The following is a 23197-nucleotide window of genomic DNA, read 5'->3' as shown; positions in this document are numbered from 1 at the left end:
AGCCGTGTGCTAGGGCTGTTGTAGCATTCATGGAAGTTTTTTAGAATGGTTCTTAAAAATCTTTACAATGCTTTGCCACATTGCTTTATACAGAGAAGCCGCCCAAGCAGCTGACTGCCACTGCCCTTCTGCATATGTCGCGTGCCCCCAGGCTCGACACACCATCTACTGGTCGCTAAACATAACATGTGATCGCAACTGAAGAAAATTATAAATGCGCTTTACGGGAAATCATATAATCCGGGAATATATTCACCAGGAGAAAAATGGTAACTCTCTAAGAGTCATTTTCATTCCTCATGACTTTTAAATATACGAACAGGGACAAACCGGGAACACATCAACGTGGTTCTACCGTAAACAGTACTGGCTTCTCCAATCCTCCCTGCACACTTCTGAATTTTTGAAAGGGTGCAAACATGTAAATTTTGAAGCAGAATATCTCTGAGTAAGTATCTTATCTGTATATTTCTCAGAAGTAGGTAAATATCACAAAGCACTCCAATGCCTTATTTGAATAGGTCAGCTTGAAAAACCAACAATGGCCCCCACTTGATTAGTAAAAATTAAACATTGAATGGTGCTAATAACTAGAATTTAGTATGTCCCAATTACACATACTTAATGAGTGAAAAGCACATCTGGAAACTGCATCAATGAGTACCCCGTTTGCACCAGAAAAATACCAGATACTAATCCACAAGACAAAGCATTAAAATAAACAGCGGGAAAAGATATCTTCAACAAAATAACATTATGACAACTACACAAATGGTGTCCTAAATGGCGGTCCGAAAACATTTTGGCTTCTTTAAAACACTTTTAGAGTCCATGAAGCACTTTCTCTTCACTAAAGCACCATCTATTCGCTAGGTGCCAAGAGTTGATGGCATTGTATGCACTAATAATATAAAATATGCATGTACTACTATACCATGTGTTACAGGGAAGCCTCCCCACTAATATTTAAAAATATGTTTTTTTGAGGTATAGACACACTTTTGCAGCATAGTAATATGAGAGTTGGTGGACACCAGAAAAACTGGTGAATCAAGTTTTAAAAAAGCTGGCTAATTAATATTTGATGGTTAACTTTTTAATTATTACAGATAGGCACCAGAATTAGATATTTGTAGCTAGCCATTAGCAATAGCCATATTAGTCATTAGAATTTCAAAAATGTGATTACATTCGCTGCTGTGGCGCAACAAGGTTTGGCTATTTCTGATGCAATTCGAAAACCGTGCGCCTGCAGTGTGCGCACAACGACATCCATCAAGCCGCGAAACTCCATGGCACACATGTCATGTGACCTTCTATGCCCAGCCTCGGCTGGAGGAGCAAGGAGCGGTGAACAGCGCAGCACAGGCGGGACAGATGATGTCAAGCGGCATGTGCACCACGGAGCGCCGCGGTTTGATGTACGACACGGTAGTCTGCGGTGTACTCATCACAGGTTTGTGGTTTTCGAATTGTGCAAGAAATTTCCACTTTGCTGAGTCACAAGTGGCAAATGTAATCACATTATTGAAATTTTAACAGCTAATATGGCTATTACTCATGGCTAAACAAGGCACCTATCTGTATTAAAAATTAATGACAGGCTTCACTGAAACACATGGGATAATATCCAACATATGAACTGAATCATGTCTATTCACAAACTAATAAAGATCAATTGTTTAAAATCCCAGTGCTAACAAACCAGTGGCACAACCCAAGAATGAACTGAATGAACTAGTTCAACATTTCTAGGGCTGTTTTTGTGGGTAAATCAACAAATAAAGACCCATCCAATTAAGGGTTGCTACAAATTTCATGACTTAATTCTTGACCTTGCAACATCTTTCCCTCGCTACCCTGCGCTACCTAATCACCTATAATTTTGTTCACAGAAAAGGCTAAGAAACGCAGAGCAACACTAAGTTAATATCTTACAAAATATTCTGCACACAGTGCCTTTGATTTCTTTTCCTCGCCTCGAGTAGCTCAACTGCATTCTTTTTTTTTTCTAGTGCATGCAACTCAACAACATAAAAGTCCTAGAATCGGTGCATCCAGCCCCTCTGCAATGCAAGAAAGGAATTGTGAAAGGTACAGGAAATGACCAATTACAGTAAAAAATCATTAATTCAGACTTCAAGAGAGTAGGAAAAACGTCCGAATTACCTGAATGTCGAATTATCAAATGCGCTCCCCAATCTAGCAAAAACCGTTCACGTGAAAGTAAAACATATTTAATGAAAACCTGGGCAAAAGTCATCTCTTTTTAAAATTAAAACTACATGACAATCCCAATTTTTTGCAGTTCCATCAAATGCTTTAATTCAAGCAGGCTATCGGGAGTGTCAGAAGCAGAACGGTTAAGGGCCTACGTGGCTTCTCTGTGTGGAGCTCCTTCGCATGCTGCAAGGAGGCTTCAACGCAAAAAGGTGAACAGCATGTGACGAGCGCAGAGCTTTGGCACGCTGCAGAGCAGAAATACCATGTGAACGGAAGCAAGAAAAGCACACATTGGCGCTGAAGCGGCAAGCCTCCTTCGAACAACAAAACAAAATATCAGCGACAAGGCAATCATTTTTATAAACGGCGAGCAGCAATAGGCATGGCTGGCTGGCTGGCTGGCTGATAAGTGCAGCTGATAGCCACCCTCGCCACGGGATGGCGGCAAAGCTCTGAAAACAAAACTATGCAGTTGGACTCTGCCTATCAACAGTGGCCTGCCTATCATCAACATGCCTGCCATTGTGCACACGTCAGAGAGGGGCGCAGAAAACAATGTAATATACAGGTCAGGCCTCATGACAAATATCTGGAGGCTTGCTGGCCGTGCCTGTCATACCGTGACACGCCGCCAATTCAGAAGCCCATCGGAATTAATCGATGCCAGCTCCTAGACGCCCGAATAAATGAGCTTCCGGCGCCATAGACTTACATGGGCATTTGGCGGGACGCTGGCGGCAGTCCGAATTATCCGAACTCCCCAATTAAAGGGGATCGAATTAACAAGGTTTTACCATATACAGATAGGTGGCAAGCATGTTTAATTAAGCAATGTACCCATCACACTTTTTAAACACAGATCTGTGGCACAAGATTTTGCAAACTATACAAAGCATACCTAAACTAACCATTCGCGTCTTTCGGCAGGCATTTGCTGAGAAACCAATTCATTCATCAGTACAAAAAACTGTAAGCATAGATGCTGTGTTGTTTATGAAAATATACAGAAAAACCTGACTGATACAGTGTTTCAGGATGATGTGAATTTGTAAATTCCTTATTGAAGTGTGCTGCAGCGTCATGCCTGATCAATGCCTCAGCAGCAACAGTCACCCATGACAACGGCAATGACAAGCCCTTTGTGCTCTGATGTGTGCTGTGGTATACAAGAATGTTCAGGTAGGAAAACATTGCCATCACCGAATTGTCTGCTGGCTCATCTCACAAAGAAGGAAACTCGGAAGAACCTATGGAACTGTATTCGCTGTTTGTCAACAAATTTGCTGAAATTCACTCCTGATTTGAAGTGAGTTCATTCATTCATTTTTTGATGGTGTGAATTTTTAGTGATACAATTTTTTGTCACCATGAGAGATCCGTATCACCAAGATCGTCCTGCACAATATTAAACATGTTTTAATGCATGTTTTTTGCCATTCAGATTTTTTCATGAACCTAGGGATACCTGAACCAGATTGAAAGTTAAAGAAGACTCCTCACCGCATTCACTTCAGCTTCATCATACCACACATTGATGTACGGGTGAGAAAGGGCGTCGTCGACAGAGATGCGCCTTTCTGGGTCAATCACAAGCATCTTCGAAAGCAGATCACGTGCTTGGCTGGCTGCAATGCACACAAGAAGTACAACATAACAGGAAGCCCATGGCAAAGTCAAGGTTGCGTGCTTGTCAACAAAGCTCAGTAGATGTGGCCCTGCCAAGCATATCAAGAAGGTTGCACTAAAAGCTAACTTGAACATGAAGAAGAAAAATGGCACAGGATGCTGACCTTTCAGCCGACTGTGCTCATGGCTGTCTGTAGGAAACAGCACGTCTGGAAAGAGTTTGTCGAAACTGTAGCCTGCATACCGAGGACGATTCTCCACATAGTTGCGCACTGTTGGCTGCAGGCGGCGCATGAACTCTTGTGACGGTGTACCAAGCTGTTCAATGATCTTATTCCACTGGTCAATGTCTGGATCGACGTGGTCAAGAATTATACACACATTCCTTTCAGACTGAAACAAACCATCTCACTTTCCAAACTATAGAAACACTGGAGTTAAAGCAGCATATATATCAAAAGGAAACCTAAGCCACAAGGAATCACGCCAGTAAACACATTCTGTTCCTTAAACTTAATAGAGCACGCTCAACAACTTTTGGCTATAAAACCACAATTCCACTGCTATTCCCATGTTCAGCCTTGGCCACCCTGAGAAAGCTAACACACTAATACAGAAAAAAAAAAATGCATAAAGCAACAGTTAGAGGCCAAGTACCATCCAACAATGTATCAAGCAGTTTAAGGTTTTACAAGCAATGCAAAGCTCTCAAATAATAAGATGGGAACAGCCATGCGGTTAAATGCATGGTTGTATTTCAGTACGAATACAGATGCTGACCAATTTTTCGGACTCGAAGGGACCCGAAAAATGGTCCGAATAATCGAACAGTCCGAAAAATCCGTGAAGTACAAAAGAATCGCTTTATAGGGACTGTGCAATAAATTAATTGACATTATGTAAAGCAGACGAGAGATAGGCATTCAATCACTTGTCACCCCAGTGCAAGAATTTTTGAGCTAGCATCAATAACAGCGAAGATATAGACGATTAAAAATTACGCTCCTCCTCTCCCCCCTTAACTCGTACAGGAGGAGCACCAGAAAAAAATAAAGAGAACAGCTCTGGGACTGGGCCCCGCCTATGAATACGTCATCCGCTGACGTTTATTTTGCAACTTCCGGTTGTCGCTCCTAGCCCCCCAGCAGCAGCGTCGGCGGCGTGGCGGCATCTCTTCTCCTTCCTGGATTGCAGCGCGCGTCGGGTTTCTTTGCTTGTCATCTGTGGTAATTAGCAGTAATAAACCTGGACCTCGAGGTGCAACTGCTCACTTTTACGGCCGCAATGGGCATCAAGCCCCGTGCGCGCGCACGAAGAGCCATGCGAGTGGCTCCGGAACTCCCGACAGAAGGAGGCGGCAGAGGAAAATTGAAACCATATGCGCGAAGGCAATGCCCTGGCTCGCGCTTGCCCGAGAGGGTCGCGCGGAGGCACGAGCAGACGATTTTCACGGTTACCGGAAGTGTGCCCGTGACGTCGTGGCTGCCGTGGCTCCAGCGAATGAGAGCGTGTGGTGGCCTGGCGACATCATGGTACAGTGACGTGTTTCTTCCACAATTTTAGTTCCAAAATCGGTCACTACGAGTACACCAATCGGCCCGCGAATTTTGAAAAACACGGTTTTTAAAAGTTCATGATAAACTGCCGGCTCAGTTCTGAAGACTCATACTTGGTGTGAATGCTTCTTAGCATCATTTCAAAGCATTGAAAACATTTACAAGTGACTTTTTATTCGTTGCATAGTCCCTTTAATGATATGAAATTGGCTTTAAAAAGTCACTGATTTTACCTTGAGAAACATTTCTCTTGCTGGCGACGATTTGTGCCTGTATTTGCGCCAAAGTTGTGCTTTCACTCTACACGCTAGACAGCAAGGTCACGGCGTTCAGTTGAATATTTCCCACGCTTCTCTGACGCACCCGGTGGCACCGGCGGGGCCATGTTGTCCACAACCCCAGTGTGCACCACACTGCTCGTCAAACACACGCAAGGACCAGGCACTTTTCGTTCAATGCGGTGGAACCGCCGGACGCATCACAAAACGGCGAACAGATGTAACTTCGTGAAGACGGAACGCCACTCGGTCGACGCGGTCGGGGAAACCCAAGTGATGAATGTACCCGGTTCAAACCTGACCGCGGCGGCCGCGTTTCTATGGAGGCGAAACACAAAGGCACCCGTGTGCTGTGCGATGTCAGTGCAGGTTAAAGATCCCCAGATGGTCGAAATTATTCCGGAGCTCTCCACTTTCTTCCTTTCTTCTTTCACTCCCTCCTTTATCCCTTCCCTTATGGCGTGGTTCAGCCGCTGTGCAAGACAGATACTGTGCCATTTCCTTTCCCAAAAAAACAATTTTCATTTTCAAATGGCGAATAGGGAACGTATGAGACAAGGGATAACTGCCCGCAACAAAAGCAAGTTGACGGCAATGACAATCCGACTGCCACCTCGAAGTGGCAGAGTTCGCAGGGACCTCTACTGGCAAAAATGAGGTACCGAAAGTATGTCAAGCCAATCCAACTGCAAAGTAAATCCACCTCAATTCAAGATGGCACCTTTTGCGCCGGCGAAAAGCCAATAATAAGATGGCCGATTTTGGCCCGCAGGCAACTGAAAGTAGTCCGAAAAATCGAACTTTCGGACTTTTAAAGTCCGAAATATCCGTCGGCTACTGTAGTACGGCCAGCTCTCACAGAAAAAAAAGGATACGATCTGTGCCAGGAAACAGCACTGAACCTCGGATCATCTCTCCCATGATACAGCCAACAGACCAGATGTCCACTGAAAAAGTAATAATAATAATTAATAAATAAACAAAACAGTACCTTTAAAGCCAATCTACAACACATTTACGACACAATACACACATAGCTCTATTTACAGACAAAATCACATACAGTGGAACCCCGTTCATACGTTTTTCACCGGACCGCGAAAAAAAAACGTAACAGCCGGGAAAACGCAGCAGTGAGGAAAGGTCCGAAAATTAATGAAAACAGTGCAGCTTTGCCTTGAAACAATTTATTTCGACATCAAGTGAGCTTAGCTCTTAAAAAAATTGAGAATGGTCGATTGCCGTTTTTTCCGCTCACTGGAAAACACCACGCGTTTCTTGATGGCCTGGAAAGCCGCATTGCTCTCAGCGTCGCTTTGAGGCGCGACGTACCTGCGGAGGAGGTCCAGAGCCGCGACGGCTTCTCCAAAGCTCGGGTCTGCCAACTCCCCGGAATCATGCGGCTCGTGCTCCTCGTTGTCATCACAGTCTGAGGCTTCACTCGCGACCGAGTCTGCAACGATACTCTGACACTCGGACGTCACGACAGCAGCATCCACGGCGACGTAGTCGTCATACGTGACTCCCGTGGCACCCAGCGCATTTAAAGCTTCACTCAGCTCTTGATCATGAGAGGCTGCTTCCATCTCTTCAACTTCCGTGGCAGTTTCCTCTCCGCCGTCCATGCGAAAGCCACACCGCGCGAAGCAGTGCTGTGCAGTTGACGCGCTCACTGCAGTCCACGCTGAAGCGGCATTCTCTTGTATCTCGGCACGCTTCGAGACGATGCTGTTAAGCGTCGAGGGTGGCAGACCAAGATCCTTGGCGATGTCGACTCTTTTTCGCGCTGGCTGCCTGTCGACTGCGTTGAGAACATCCAGCTTTTCCTCGAGGGAAAGCGCCTTGCGCTTGTGCGACGCCATCAAAGGACGACAAATCGCTCGCGGTGTTAGCGAGGCCCGACGAGGCGTAGGCAGCGTAGGTGTTGACGGGAGGAAACGGACGACTCGGATGGGTTGAACCGCACAAACAAGAAAGACTGGATTACCGAGGCCTGACGAGGCGTAGGCAGCGTAGCTGTTGACGGAAGGACACGGACGACTCGGATGGGTTGAACCACACAAACAAGAAAGACTGGATTGCTGCGGGCCCGCGGGTTTTACTCGCTTCGGCTGACGAGGCAGTGGCCATCTAGTGGCAATCTCTCCAACTCGCGTGCGGCTTTTTATGGCCTCCGAGATTACCCACGCGCAGGCAAGGGGGTGATCTCGGAGGCCATGGTCTTGCAGCCAATACCGTAGCCAAGCCTGGCCAAGACTCGTCAAAATGGCGGTTGGCGCGCGTTGCCCGGCCGGGTTCGGGGTGCCAGGTTGCGACGTATCATGCGGGAACGTTTTCACAGCTACAACGTAACAGCGGGGTACCCAATACATTGGATCCTATGGGAGCTATGCCGGGACCGGACGAAAACGACGTAACAGCCGGGAAAACGCAGCAGTGAGGAACGTAACAGCGAGGTTCTACTGTATTACTAGGTGCATTCACCGTACACACAAGTACAATGAAATCAGTCAGTCTAAAGAAGCTATAGAAAACATACAGGGATGATCACAGTGATGAGACACCACAATATAATGAAAATAAGCTGTTAAGTACTGAGTGACCATCTGTAGAATATAATCAGCAGGCTATGATGATTGCTAGAACAAATGCTATAAGACATTTGTTTCATGACCTGTTACAAGCAAAAGTACATGTTAACAGCCATGCAAGCAATAAATTCAGTTAGTACTACTGGCATATTTCCACTCTAAACCTATCTGCTGACAGCCAAAGGATGACCAATGACAGTCATACAAATCGTAAAAACCAGCCCAGTGATGCTGAAGTTTTACAACAATATTTGGTACACCAACCACTTTTTGAATTTAATACATAGCGAGCCATTTTGATGCAATACACAAGATCCTAGACAAAGTGACAGATCAAAAAATCGTAAATTGTCAAACAGTACCAAGTATTTGCCTAATCACTCCTCAACAAGCACCAGATATTTGACAGATTTAGCATTCACTCTCCGTTAAAACTGGTCACCAACTCAACAATGAACTAGAACAATAGGTGTATTTGAAATTGCTGAGTTGGTTCAAAGGAAAAAATGACTTACTAATCACTTCTCAAAGCCCACAAAAATGCTGTGAAGATAGAGAACACACTCACCATTTTCTTTGTAGCCCATGCCAAGAATGACTTCAGGAGCCCGGTAGTAGCGAGTCACCACATATGGGGTCATCATAAATGTTGTTCCTGCAGTTCGTGCCAAGCCGAAGTCTAGAATCTTCAGCGTGCAATCTGACTTCACAACAATGTTGCTTGGCTTCAAGTCCTGCATTGGACATGCAAAGGACGTTTCACACATTCACACCAATGGTACAGCAATATCTGCATTATTATTTGGCTGGTACAAATTTGAAGAAAAAAAATGAACAAGAAACAAAGGAACGGTCTGGTAACTACTACCAGTAGAACAATGCCCCCTTATCCACAAAAGAAAAAGCAGGGAGAAAGAAGGCACAAAAAAATTTGAAGAAAATAACTAGAAGAGAGAGGGAAAGAAAATCAAACCCCCCAAATACAGCAAACCCTGTATAACTGTGCTCGCATTACAAAAAAAAAAAAAAGGAAAGAAAGGGCAAGACCATGACCAACACAATGGCATAAGACCCAATTTACCCTTTTCAAGTGCCACTTGTTATAACAAATATCCCAGCTAACTTAAGCCAAAAATTATAAAATAAAAAGATTAAGTAATACCCCTGTCACACGGCCAGTTTCAATGGCCATCGAGTCGAGGGCCTTCGAAATTCTCAATCGCCATCGAACTCAAAGGAGTTGTGTCGCTGCTACACGGCAAATCCCATTGGCCACTGAAATGGTTCTCGTGTCTTATGCCAAGCTTGTGTGACGCCACAATCCCTACTTTGGATTTTGTAAAAATAACAAAAATATTTGATAAATGTATACTAAATGCTGAAATACACGCATACGTGCATGTCGTTTAAAACCCTTTTAATTGCACGTATGCGACAGACAGATGCAGACAGATGCACACACTGCTGTAGGCACTCTAATGCAAGACGAGCCAAAACCAAGCCAGTCCAACTGCGTCGGAGCGCTGCTTCGTCAGGCTTAACACCTGGGAAATCTCCTTGATATCTCAAAAACAAAAGCTATTTGTCTCTTGAAACTTTATGTGAGAGTAAGAATGTGCAAATCGAAGGCGAATACAACAGTTTAGAATACGATATTGCTTTGAGAGATTAGCGACAAAGCTGTTATCGCTGTGAAGCGGGCGGGCAAGGCGCCACCATGTTGTCAACGCTAAGTACACAAGGCAAAGACCACAACGCAAAATTACTGCACTTATACAGTCTGATACAATTTTAAAATTATTGTACAGTGTTCTTGTAAGGGATCGGATCATCCGCGGGGTCATCAGGGCCAGTTGCCCGGTCTCCCCCCCCCCCCCCCCCCCCTCGCGGCAGCCCCCCTTTAGAACCCCCCCTCGGTGAGGGGCGGCAGTGAAGCGCGCTGAAAAAGAGCGCCCGTCCTGGAGTCAAGCACTCCTGGCAGCGACGGCCGCGCGCTTTTGTCCTCACACTGTTTTGCGCCAGAAGCCCCATCGTCTTGACAGACACCGGACGCGACGCGACCTTGCGAAGGGCATCTCGTGGGAAGATCTTGAAAACCAGTAGTCTTGTCAAGGAGGGGAGCAATGGGAATGAAGGATGGACCGCGGCGGCCAGATTTGAAACAACCCCAACGAATGAGTATCGGTGTTGAAGCTAAGCCACGTATGCTCACGAGAACGTTAATCCCCCTGGGAAAGTCAGGACCGAGCGGACAGTCGCACACCACGGAAGCACCCCGCCGGAGACCGATGACAGCTCTAATTGCGGAACGGCGCCAGGGTTGACGAGCTTCGACGAAACCGATTGCACGTGCAGGCACGGTTGTGTGGTTGTTTTTGCTTTTCTTCTTCTCAGGGAGAGAGTTGGAGTAATACTGTGGAAGTATGGGGCGTGGCACATAAACCTGGCAGGCCAATCATTTTGAGGGTCCATTCCCGGAATTCCATTTTCTTATAGCAATTCTGATGTTCTTTTCATGCTGTGTATTTTAGGGAGAGGGTTTAGAACCTTGCCGAAACGGGAAGGCGTGCCATGCAGTTTGTAAACCAATCATGTGTTAGTTTGTTGTGATTGGGGGATGCAAGGGATGGGCCAGGCTTCTAGGTCTTTAAAAAACGGGCCCGGAGCCTGGAAAAAGGGTTCTGAGCTAGATTTAGACCCCTTGCATCTTCGGCGATGCCAAGGAGGGAAGATTTTCCCTTAGTCAGTTCCATGTAATCATGCTTGCTGTTTGTTCTGTTGTAAATACGTAAATTCCTGTATAAAGTTTCAGTTTTCCTTCCTTCAGTCAAGTGTTGCCGGATCTCGTCTGTTATACCGTCTCAGACGGTGGGGGCACCTGTTGAGGAGCCCGAAGAAACGAACCTTAACTGTGCTTGCATTAACGTTTAGGCGAATAATGTTTGTTCATGCTTTTGTATCGCGAACGTATCATGTACGAAAGTGTGCTTGGTGCCTCTCGAAGCAACGCTAGCAACCTTGGGCAGTGTTCCGAAAGCCCTCGAAATCTCGATGGAGTTCCGCGCTGCTCCGTTGACTCGATAGACTACTGACTTGATGGCCTTTGAAACTGCCTGTGTAGCAGCACTCAACCGCCTTTGAGTCCATAGGCTATCGGATCGAGGGCCTTTGAAATTCTCGTGTGACAGGGGTATAAGATAGTAGCCATGGCACAAAAGTATTTTTTTTAGCCAAAAACAAGCTCACATAATGTTTGTCGTAGTAATGCAATAAGCCATGATTTTTTTAAAGGAAATCAAAGCTGATCATGTGCAAAGTATGGGTCAGTTTGTATGGACTGGCCCCTATACAAGCGATGCGCCTCGTCAAATCCAAATAGTGTATTTTCTTGTTCAATCTGCTCATTCAGTATTGCTTTGTACTTCTTGCACCTGTTAATGCCAATGGAAGCACACATAAATTACCCCATGCAAGTTGTTTTTTAGCTCCCCAGATTTATAATATCCAGTCCTACACTGAAGTGCAGATGTATGCCACAACCTTCCAGCACAAAAAATTCTAGCGTGAAACTGATCACCTGGATTCTAATTACGTTCTGAGGGGTTACCTTCAGTTTCAATAGGGAAAAAGCTTTGCAGGTGGAAATCTAGACTTTGCAAAAGCTTTTTGTTACTCAGATAAATATTTTATACATCTAAATTTTCTTTTATCTTTGGATACAAGCATATTTTTACCTGATCTGGACCAATCTTATTCTGAAATGAATGTTCAATGAATTAAATTTAACATTATGGATTAAGCATCCATTTTGAAATTTGCCTCCTGCAAATGCACATCTGCTTAGCTTTCATTTATACATGTGGCATCCCACTGCAAGCATATGTTCCCTCAGCATAAAAAAAAAGGGGGGGGGGGGGGGGGGGGGCAACAAAAAAACCTAAAGAAACAGACATTTCCCCCATGGTCAGGAAACAGATGAGGAACAGAAGGTTAAAAGTCCAAACGACAAAACCAAGTGCTACAACAAGGCACAACCTCAATGCAGCCAATATGAACAGTGCATGGAAAGGCAATGCTCTTACTCTGTGAATGATACCAGCAAGGTGGAGATGCTTGATGCCGCAAAGCATCTGGTAGAGAAGGTAAGACATGCGTTCATGATCAAGGTCCATCTGGATCACCTGGCACAGGTTAGCATCCATCAGTTCCATGACCAAGTACCTGCAGCGAATAAAAAAAGAACCTTACTCAAAACAGAACAGAACACTACATGCCACACTACAGCTTTCACAAAACTCCTTAGGTCAAAACGAAAAAAGAGTTGCTGCTTCAGTAAGCAATATAGACCCATTGTATCCTTAACGATGATGAATATAATTTAAATTTAAATGCAAGGGCAATTTAGCGAAACAATGCCATGGCTATTGTGTTTGGTCAACTGAATTTAAACCGTGCTGGCGATGCTCATAAAAATACTTTACAGAGAATGGTGAAAAGAGGCAGACCTCTAAAAACGATGAAATGAAACATGGTATCATTTATGGGGGTTTAATGTCCCAAAGTGACGCTGGCTATGAGAGACACCGTAGTGAAGGTCTTTGGAAATTTCAACCACCAGGGGTTCGTTAACGTGCGCTGACATTGCACAGTACACGGGCCTCAAGCATTTTGCCTGCATCAAAATGCAACTGCCACAGCCGTGATCGAACCGGTGTCTTTCGGGTCAGCAGCTGAGGGCCATAACAACTGAGCCACCGCGAAAGCTGAAAGAAAAATGTCTGCATGTGTCAGGAAATGTAGTAAGGTGGACTCAGGGTGAACCAGGACAGTGTTCATGGCATTGTTTCCCCAGCAGCCTTACAGTACAGTGCTTACTTTCACGAGAGGAGTGTGGGGTTCAGGGCACATGTTAAGCTCAGTTAGGCCCTCAGCCCTGAATGACACACTCATGTCAGCAGTGGTACTTTATATGGGATGTCCCAGGTAACTTGAGCCAAGGCATTTAAAAAATGGTCACCGCAGCTAGGTGAAACCAACTACTTCAGTGGTGGAACATTAGTGGCGGGAATGGCTATGAGTGTTTTGGAGCAGGAGCAGGCTAGGAGCAGACAAAAATCCAATTTGGAGCAGCTTCCTCATGTTTTGTAAAAGGAGCACAATAGCAGGAGAGGTAGAGAGGGTGTTTCAACTGACGTGTGCGGCGAGTTAAAAAATGAAAACCAGCTACACAAAGATTTAAACAGTGCTGGATTGCAGGCAGTAAACTTGGCCAGGTCTGCATACTTTCTTGAATGCCCCGAAATTTACTTATTATTTAACAAAGAAAAACTCGTGAAATTTTATAACAACATTAGCACAAATTTTCGTGTGCAAAAGTCGCAGAGAATGTTGAGAAACAACTATTTCAATTGTCTTCTTCGATACCGCTTTAGCTTGGTTTCATTTTAAAACTTACATAAAGCCTGCGAGACTTAAAAATTGGCAAGTAACTGCGGTCCTGCGTCGGGATGTTAGCACGCTCAAATGCGCTCTGACTGGAGGAACTCGGGGAAAGCCGGAATGAATAAAGAGGCCACCGGTCACAGCGATCATTCCGGGATGAGTGCAGCCACTTGGCTTATTTAGAGTTATGCTGCAGCAGGATCGTGACCATGCCACTGCCGTTTCGCGGCGCAGTGCTAGTTACTTGCCGTCCAACTGGCCACACCTCTCACGACAAAGCATTTTGTCGAGAATGCATAGTTCTCGTCTCAAAGAAATCCCTATTTTCCTCTGCTGATGGGCTCGGTGTTAAGTGTGCTGCCCATACACTTCACTGCTTCCACCTCCAGCGTTTGCAACGAAGAGACTGTTTGAACTACCTTACACTGCAACTATAATTTAAGCTCGTATGGCAGAATAGGTATGCCAATGACATAAGCTTGAGATCATGCATGGACATGTGCACTCGTGATGTGGTCAACTTATGCCAACTCAAGGAGAATGACACTACATTGATGAAAGTAGCTCGATTAGAAATTCTATTTATACAAACCAACTTTCTACACTGAAAGTTCAAATTAATGTGGTTCTACTGTATAAACAAACCAGAAGTTGGCATGCTGACAGAACTGTTACAGCGAGCGTGAATGAGGTCCACCGAATCGAGCTATCAGGTGCAGCGTGTCAGAAACCTTTATCGAGGTCTTGCATTAACATTATTGGACGCATGACTGTGCTGCACAAAAGCACGATAAATCTAGCAGTACCCAAATAAAGCACTATTTGAGCCTTTTAAAAGCAATTTTTTCTTGGCATGTGCATCCACTATGATCATTTGGGACAATGTAGGCTGCGCCGCCAAAGCAGAAACTTTAGGCAGTAAAGGGCTAGAAAGCAAAACAGGATGGGGTTGGATTCCGTTGGTCATCTTGCTCGTTACATATTGGGAGAAGGAACCAGTCAGGCCTCTGCACATTAGCCGGCAACCTGAGCCACTTCGCATTCTCCACAGCTCTTGCCAGCAGGAATAGAATTTTGCTGCAACCTTGGAGCAATTTCACCAAAAACCATCAATTTGTAGCAGCATGTAGCAGCTTTAATAAAATGGTACAGGTTGGTGCAACTGACACAGCATTCCCACCCAGCAAATTATTGTTTCCTGCCATGTTGTGCTCCTCCGAGTATATTTTGTAATTCGCTTAATTAGTTACTCGCTACAATGAATTATGTAAGTTTTTTTCATTCATTTTAGGGTCAAGTACATTTTGTTAAATTGTAGAGAAGCTCCAGAACAACCATTCTATATTTTTTTTGTGGCAATGTACCTCCTCCTGTGTAGTCCTTTCTTTTTCCGGTTTTTAAATGGATAGCAAACAAAAACTTTGCCTTTGAAATTTCTAGCCAAAATGATAGCTGTGGCACTGGGCGTAACCAAAAAAACTCTCTTGAAACAAAAATGAGCAAAAAGTAATTATTTTAATCAATATTTGTCAAACTGCCGCACCTAGCAGCCGCCCGTGAAAGCTCCAAAAATAGCGGATGTGATCTCAACCCCACCTGTCACAAGCACGGATCAAGGCACGGATCACATGAAAGTGGACGCATTTAACATACTTTTGCTTCATTTTACAGTCCATTTCGTTTGGCTTTCTCATGTCCATGCTTCAGGATTCTGTCTGCATCTCATGGTTTTATACTTCAGGCGACTGCTTGCCTGCTTGGGCCAAAATTAATCAGAAATCTCTACAGTCTTCAGCGATGGCATAGCGACGGTGAACCAAAAAAGAAGCATTTTGCAGAGACAGTACCGGCAGTGTCATCTCGTGCCCACCAGAGGAATCAGTGCTGTCTCATTACAGACAGGAGCCTGCTTGCGACCGGTAGAAACTTCATTTATATCTGGCTTCCGCATATGATAAAGCACCTAAAGCACTGTTCAACTTTAAGGAGTCACCGTGCGTTCATGAAAAGTGTAGCATAAACGATTGTAAGCATAGCACAAGATGGGAAATCCTCAGCTGCGCATTGCCAGCCAACTTGCCTATGGTGCTGCTCAGGGTAGGCTTGACATCATGTCTGCCAGCTCATAGACAGGAGTACGTTAAAGGTGCACTAAAGAGGAATCTGAACTCGTCTTATTACTGCGGGAACTCTATCTACACGTTCCGGGCTATTAGAAACTGCAATTATTGACCAGTGCAGCTAATTTCCCTAATTAAATCGGATTAAACATCCCGCCTCCTGCCTTGTTTTTAACTCAACGCGGTAGGTAGGCGGAGTCAACCAACACGCAGAGCGCCTTTCAGCCAGTCCAGTGGCGGTTCCGCTTTCGCTTTTATTTTGCTTTTTAGGTTTCTGTGAATAAACAGCTTCAGTCACAGACAATATAGCCGCAAATTAGGCCCATGGAAATAAAAATACACGTGGACTCTGATTTACGTATCACTCCGCTGATGGCAGAGCAGCTTGCCGCCACGGGACTGGTTGACGCGTTTATTGACTCCTCCTACCAACCGCATTGAGTTAAAAAAAGAAAGGCGGGAGCCGGGACGTTTAATCCGATTTAATTAGGGCAATCGGCTGCACAGGACAATAATTCGAAGTTTCTAAGAATGCCCAGAACATGTAGATAGAGTTCCCGCGGTAAAAAGAAGAGTTCAGATTCTTCTTCAGTGCACCTCTAAGTGCGGACCGGTGGCCGTTCACAAAGCATCAAAATGCCGCCATCCACTCAAAAATAACCAAAATGATGACTGTATACTTGGTAATCATATCTTCCGAATGAAAATGTGCTGCTTCCTCATTATTTTGAGATTTTTATTCAGTATCCCTTAAAGAAAGCCTTCAAATTAAGAAAAAAAAAAGCCACCCGTAACTGTGCTTATGCGCTGCCATATTGCAGCGCTCTCAACAGTGTTTTGAACGAACACAATGAGTGCGCTGACCATGCCCCACTGAGCGGCCACCACTCAATTCGACCGGCTGCACAAGGATACAAATAAAGAAAATGGAGGGTACCTTGAACTGTGCAACTTCACTCCTTTCCCTTTCTTTCATCTATATAATGGCTCAATGAAAGCTCTGTCTGAATTGGCTTTCGGTGACCTAGGTATCACTTATTACAGATCATAGCACGCGCTTTCCACATTTCGGATGAATGGCTGCCACACTTTCAAGACTATGCTGAATGCGGCATCGGCTCCTGACTTTAAGACAGTGAGCACGCATACTGCGTTCGTTCAAAACACGATAGGCAGTGCTCCATTTATTTATTTATTTATTTATTCTATTTCAAATACCTGCAGCGCCCGAAGCCATTATTGCAGGGGAAATAGATATTGTTTGCGAGAGGGCGTTGTGTGAAAAAAAAAAGACGAGCAAAGAACAGAATGGCGCCACAATAACAAAAAAAACTGAGAATGAACGAGCGAATTAAACGAAGGCATCGCGCAAGCAGCTACACATCTGACAATACGGCAGCGCAAAGGAACAACCACGTCTTTTTACATTGTGCGCACTTGCTTCAAACGCTGGAAAAAAAGAACCACATAGAAGAAATGCTGCTACAAAAAACTGAAGTGGTTGTTTCTGAACCTCCGCTACAACTTAACAAAATGCTCTTGGGCCTAAAATGAATACAAGTTTTACATAATTCATCTCAGCTAATTAAATAATCAATCGGATTCTAAAAAATACTGACGAGTGCCACACAATGGCAAACGACGCTATATCGGTTTCATCTAGCTGCAATGGAGGAATTTTTTTAAAGCCGTGGCTCAAGTTGCGTGAAACATGCTGTATGTTTATGGAAAAATGATTACCACTGATAACAGATACTGGATGAAAACTTTGCTCCAGATAAAAATGCTAAAACCCAGTCAAATCTAAACATTGAATAATTATTGAAAAAGAAAGAGGTGTGCTTGAATGCGGTTTCGGTACATCAGGGGGGTAATGCTACCTTCTAGCATTATTTATTGCAAAGCATTTAAGGAAGATTTTAAGCACAGAAATGTAAGCTCCACACTCAAAACAGTGATTTTCACATGCCATCAAGAAGGTGCTTATACACTGAGTATGTACTATGCCCTATTTTTAGCCTTGTGCCTATGCTTCTTTTCAATTCTGCCTCTGCCAGTGTGTGAAACAACTTTTGTATGAGGTAAAAAAAATTATTTCAGTCTTACTTTAATGTGCAGTGGACAGACAAAAAAATTGGGGGACACTTAAGCTCCGCCTTTAAGGCTATAACGCGACAGCGGTTCCTCTTGCCCACTACAAGACATACATATAAAGTCCCGCTCTAACCAAGCCTTACGAATGTGCCTGCGTGGCCTAGTGGTAGTGCATCTGACTCGGAACCCAAGGGTGAGGGGATACAGCGATTGGCCTACTACGTACCAGACTGACAGGCAACGCTAGTAACGCAAGTCGCCATCTGCTGTGTTTATATGAGGGTGAGGAGGAAGGCGACAGCCTGTGCGCTTGACGCATTGCTCACGATTGCTCCGATCCTTCAACCCTTGAAGATCGATACGCTGCTGGTGTAGCTGGCACCATCTATGGGAGCTTCTTGTAACTGCCACTTTAGACCAATCAGGATTTTTCGATCAGAACGCCAACACCAGCTTTTTGGCAGAACTGCACACCTCAATTAAATTTCATTGGCTTCCATAGAATTGCAGATTCCCTTCCTACCCTACATCTTTGAAGGCCAATCACTGTCCCAAAATTCGTGATAATTATTTTTCTGTGGAATGGACTGCGCACAACACAGCCTCAGACAGCCAACGCATTAGCAGAAGCTCTGGTAAGTACAAGAGAGTTACAGATAAAGAGACAGGACCAACAGTTGCAAAACAGTGAGACACTAAGAAAGAGAAGAGCAGGACAAAAAGTTAAATTTTTCGGACTAATTTCAGTCGCCTGCGGGCCAAAATCGGCCATCTTATCGGCTTTTTGCCGGTGCAAAAGGCGCCACCTTGGATTAAGGTGGATTTACTCTGCAGTTCGATTGGCTTGACATACTTTCGGTACCTCATTTTTTCCAGTAGAGGTCCCTGCGATCTCTGCCACTTCGAGCTGGCAGTCGCATTGTCATCGCTGTCAACTTGCTTTTGTCGCCTATGCGGGCAGTTGTCGCTTGTCTCATACGTTGAAAATTGGTTTTTGGGGAAAGGAAATGGCGCAGTATTTGTGTCACATATCAGGGGACACCTGAATCCCGCCATAAGGAAAGGGATAAAGGAGGGACTAAGGGATGAAGGGAAGAAAGGGGGGCCGTAGTGGAGGGCTCCGGAATAATTTCGACCACCTGGGGATCTTTAACGTGCCCCGACATCGCACAGCACATGGGAGCCTTAGCGTTTCGCCTCCATCGAAATGTGGCTGCCGTGGTCGGGTTCAAACCCAGGTACTACGGATCAGTAGCAGAGCGCCCTAACCACTGAGCCACCGCCATTCGCCGTTTCGTTACTTGGGTTTCTCCAACCGCGTCGACCAAGTGGCACTCATTCTTCACGAAGTTACATCCGTTCGCCGTTTTGTGATTGCATCCGGCGGTTCCACCACTTTGAACGAAAAGTGCCTTGTCTTTGCGTGTGCTTAATGAGCGGTGTGATGCACACTCGGGTTGTGGACAACATGGCCCTGCCGGGCCCATCAAAGAAGCGTGAGAAGTATTCAACTAAGAAATTTTCCGCAAGGTAAAATCAGTGACTTTTTTAAGCCGATTTCATTTCAATAAAGTGATTTTTTTTTGTACTTCACGGATTTTTCGGACTGTTCGATTATTTGGACCATTTTTCGGGACCCTTTGAGTCCGAAAAATCGGTCGGCGACTGTAGTACACCTGCATGTGCATCTAAGCAAACCGAAATGCTCAATACCTTAGCAGTAACATGGGACAAAGGGAATTGAGATTTCCTTTAGCTGCTTCAGTACTCATTTTTAAAAAGATAATGGTACCATAATGACTCGTATTTTTAATGATGTGAAATGCTTCATTCACACGTTTAAAACAAAAAAGTATCTCTGGAAACATTTTAAGGCAAGGAATAATTGATTATTTACTACAGTCGAGCCCACTTATAACAATATTCAAGTGCCACGAAATTTCCATTGTTATAACCGATAACTGTTATAAACGGGTTGCATGAAAAAAAGCATAACAATTGCAAAGAGGGGTCACGGACGGCAAGTGACATGGGAGCTCCGCCGAGGCATCGTTTTGGTGGCCCCGAAAAGAGCCTTGTAAAAAATACGAGAAGGTTGCCGCGGCCGCCTCTCAGCTTGAGAAATCCCGAAGAAACACTGGGGTGAAATCGTCACAAGCATCTCGCCACATACTTCTCACTGGCTTGCACGAGAAAACCCCATGCCCGTCAGCTTTGCTTGCCTCACGCGAAGCTAGCCGACATCCTTCTCCATGGCATCCAGGTACTCCACATAGTGCAGCGGAAGGTCCCTCACGAAAACGAAGCCCCGGAGGGACTGAATCAACTGCAGGGCCTCCTGCAAAGACAACGTTGAGGCAGCCTGCCCTACCGCGTCATCGCCGCCGTCGTCGTCACTGTCCGATTCAAGCACGTTCGCGACGATCACCTCATCGGTGAGAAGTTCTGATGTTACTAATGCGTCGTCCGCATGCAGAAACTCTTCGAGCCGTGAAGCATCCTCATCGACTGCGGACCAAAGCTCTGGCATCACTTCGTCAGTGGGAACTTCGCAGGCTTCGTCCAAGTCACACCTGCCTCGGACAAAGCACGCCTTCCTAAAGCAGTTCCACACCGTAGAAGCACCAACTTCGGGCCACGCACCAAATATAAACTGCATGGCTATCAGCAGATTGAGTTTCAAATCTGGTTGCTCCCTGCTTCTTGTCCGTGCGGCCATATCCATCAACAAGACTAACTTGCTCAGGACGCGGCGACGATACATCACCTTAAAATTGGCGATCACGCCGCAGTCCATGGGCTGCAAGGCTGCCGTCGTGTTCGGAGGCAGGAAAAAAACTTCCACGTTTGAGAGCTTGGGCATGGAGTGGTGGGCACTACAATTATCCAGGACGAGCGCCACCTTCCTCTTCGATTGCTCGATGTGCTGATCAAACTCCAACAGCCACTTGCGAAAAAGTTCATCGCCGTTTCATCGCCATTGTAGACGTCAGCATCAACGTAGTTGTCGACGATGCGGGGCAGAGTTTCCTGCAGCCACTTCTCCTTCGCCTCCACGTCAAGTGAAGCTCCCTCGCCGGTGACGGCTTTGTAGACAATGCCGTGCCTCTCTTTGAAACGCTGTATCCAGCCGCCACCTGCCTGGAAGCCCACATTGTTGATCAGCAGGGCAAACTGCTTCGCCTTTGTGGCCAGAATCGGCCCGGTGATAGGAAAGTTCTGGGCACGGGCACCAAGAAACCACTCGTAGAGGGCCTCCTCCACCTCCTTAAAGGCACCTTGTCGAATGCGTTTGCACCCAGTGTCAAGCGAGCACTTTCCTTTGTCGAACCTCTCAGCGGAGCAGATGAACGTCGACACCGTCGGTTGCGATAGTGCGTACTTCTTAGCCAAGTCACACACTTTCTTACTGTCTTTGTAGTTCTTCACGATACTGCACTTCGTCTCCAAATCGATAGCCGTGCGCTTTCTTTTCACCGGCAACGTCGTCCGATAATCAGCGGGCGGATAAGCCATCTTCCGTTTGTGGGAAGACTGCTAGATTCCCGCCGTGGCGTCTGCGCGGCATCCCGCGTCGCTCTCTTTCCTTTTCTCTCGCCTCGGGCGGCGGAGAGACGGCTGGTGGCTAATCGCTGTCATTCGGCCGCAGCTCCGCCCCCGGCTTCCCAAGGGCCTTTGCCATTGGTGATTTTTGGCGGGAATTCGAGACCCGTTTGGGGTGGTCGCGCGGCGCGCGACCGTCCGAGCGGGGCCCAGAGAGAGAGGGACACCTCCGAGACAGCGTAAGGTGCGTACGTTACTGTTCGTCCGGGCCGGCCTCTGCCGTTCGGACCAGTTCATACTCGAGCTCGCCAGCGTGGGTCCTCGATCCGCCGCGGCTCGAGCCTGTCCAGGGGTCCAACGACCTCTGACAGGCGCACCTTGCATTGACTGCCCACTCTCTCTCGCAAACGGCCCAATGGCCGACACGAGAGACATCACAGCACTGCCACGGGGACAATCTCCTGCAGCGGCGTGCTAGCGGCGCACATTTCTCTTGTTGCCCCGAGCGCGCACCGGAGCCTTCCTCTGAGCGCGTCCCGGGACGGGGTGACTGTTGAGTGTGTGTGTGTACAGTTGGAGGACGGCGTCAATAAACGTCTCCTTTGTGAACTTGGAGGCCTGTTTCTTGCGGCGAGCCGCTCTCCTCTCTGCAGAGGCTGAACGCCGCCGCAGCGGTGCCCCAGGGTGCATGTGGCGACGGCTGATCGGGGCCCTTGGCTCGCGCGAAGCTCGAACCCGCGGTGGGTAGTGGCCTGTGCCTACTGAGAAACCCACAACTGGCGCCCAACGTGCTAAGCCACTGGCTCTTAGCCTTTGATAGCACATTTGCCGAGCAGGTCGCCTTGACGATCACGCTTGTGCACCATGTCTGCCACCCCCATCAGGGCACTCGGCAGCTACGAGTCGGCTCCCTTAGGAGTCGTAGCGTCCTTTGATCCGTTGGCTGCTGTTTCTTCGAATAGCCAAACACCGTGGTTGGCCGCGGCCCCCATTGGGGCATACGGCAGTACAACCCCCAACGTCGATCACGCAGCTCCCATTGGAGCTGTATCGGGAGCACCCTGCGGTGCACCCGTCAATCACATGCCTCCGCTGTGCGTGCTTTGCACCCCGTGCGAAAGCGGTGCGTGCGACGCTGCCGCAACCGGCCGTCCTGCACAGCAGCAGCCGTGCCCCGCGAGCAGTCAATTCTGCTCTGGGAACGGTGAGGCGCTGGCCCGGCTCCCTGTGGAAACCGCGCCGCTCATCGAACTGGGCGCCTTGCCTCCTGCGTTCGTGCAGTCCGCCCAAGCCTCCTCTGAGGCCGGGGCGCAGTCGCTGCTAAGAAGTGCTGCCCAGATGATTCAGTCGCTGTCAGGGACGGTTGAGGCGCTTTTGGCCGCGCCGAAGGTGTCTCTCCCCGCGGTCAAGTTGCCCATGCCAACATACCGCGGGTATGATGACCTCCTCAGTGCCCGGGATTTCCTTGAGTCCCTCACCCATTACCAGAGAGTTATGGGTCTCACTGATCAGGTTGTGCTTGCACACATCATCCCCGCAGCACTGACTGACACGGCAGCTAGGTGGCATCGGCTTTCCGGCCACCGGGCAGCGACTCTCGAGGAGTTCCGTGCAGCATTCTTGCGCGAATTTCTGCCCGCTGACTATGAGCGTAGGATGCGGCGAGAGTTGGAGCTCCGTACACAGGCTCCGGATGAGTCACTCCTGGAGTACGTACGTGCGAT

General features: G+C 46.7%; 1 protein-coding gene across 1 annotated transcript in view; it reads right to left on the bottom strand.

Moving 5' to 3' along the window:
- bsk (mitogen-activated protein kinase dJNK) overlaps positions 1-23197 on the bottom strand; it is a 68045-nt gene that overhangs the window by 18485 nt on the left and 26363 nt on the right. Inside the window, exons 5-9 of the mRNA XM_077647648.1 lie at positions 12357-12495; positions 8843-9008; positions 6559-6630; positions 4014-4199; positions 3724-3848 (exon numbers count right to left, since the gene is read on the bottom strand). Coding sequence (XP_077503774.1) covers positions 3724-3848; positions 4014-4199; positions 6559-6630; positions 8843-9008; positions 12357-12495 — 688 coding nt within the window. The remainder of the gene's footprint in view (positions 1-3723; positions 3849-4013; positions 4200-6558; positions 6631-8842; positions 9009-12356; positions 12496-23197) is intronic.

This window comes from Amblyomma americanum, chromosome 1 (genome assembly GCF_052857255.1).
Source record: "Amblyomma americanum isolate KBUSLIRL-KWMA chromosome 1, ASM5285725v1, whole genome shotgun sequence".
NCBI lineage: Eukaryota > Metazoa > Arthropoda > Arachnida > Ixodida > Ixodidae > Amblyomma > Amblyomma americanum.
Note: the sequence above shows the minus strand (reverse complement) of the source record. Positions and strands in the feature narration are given on the sequence as shown.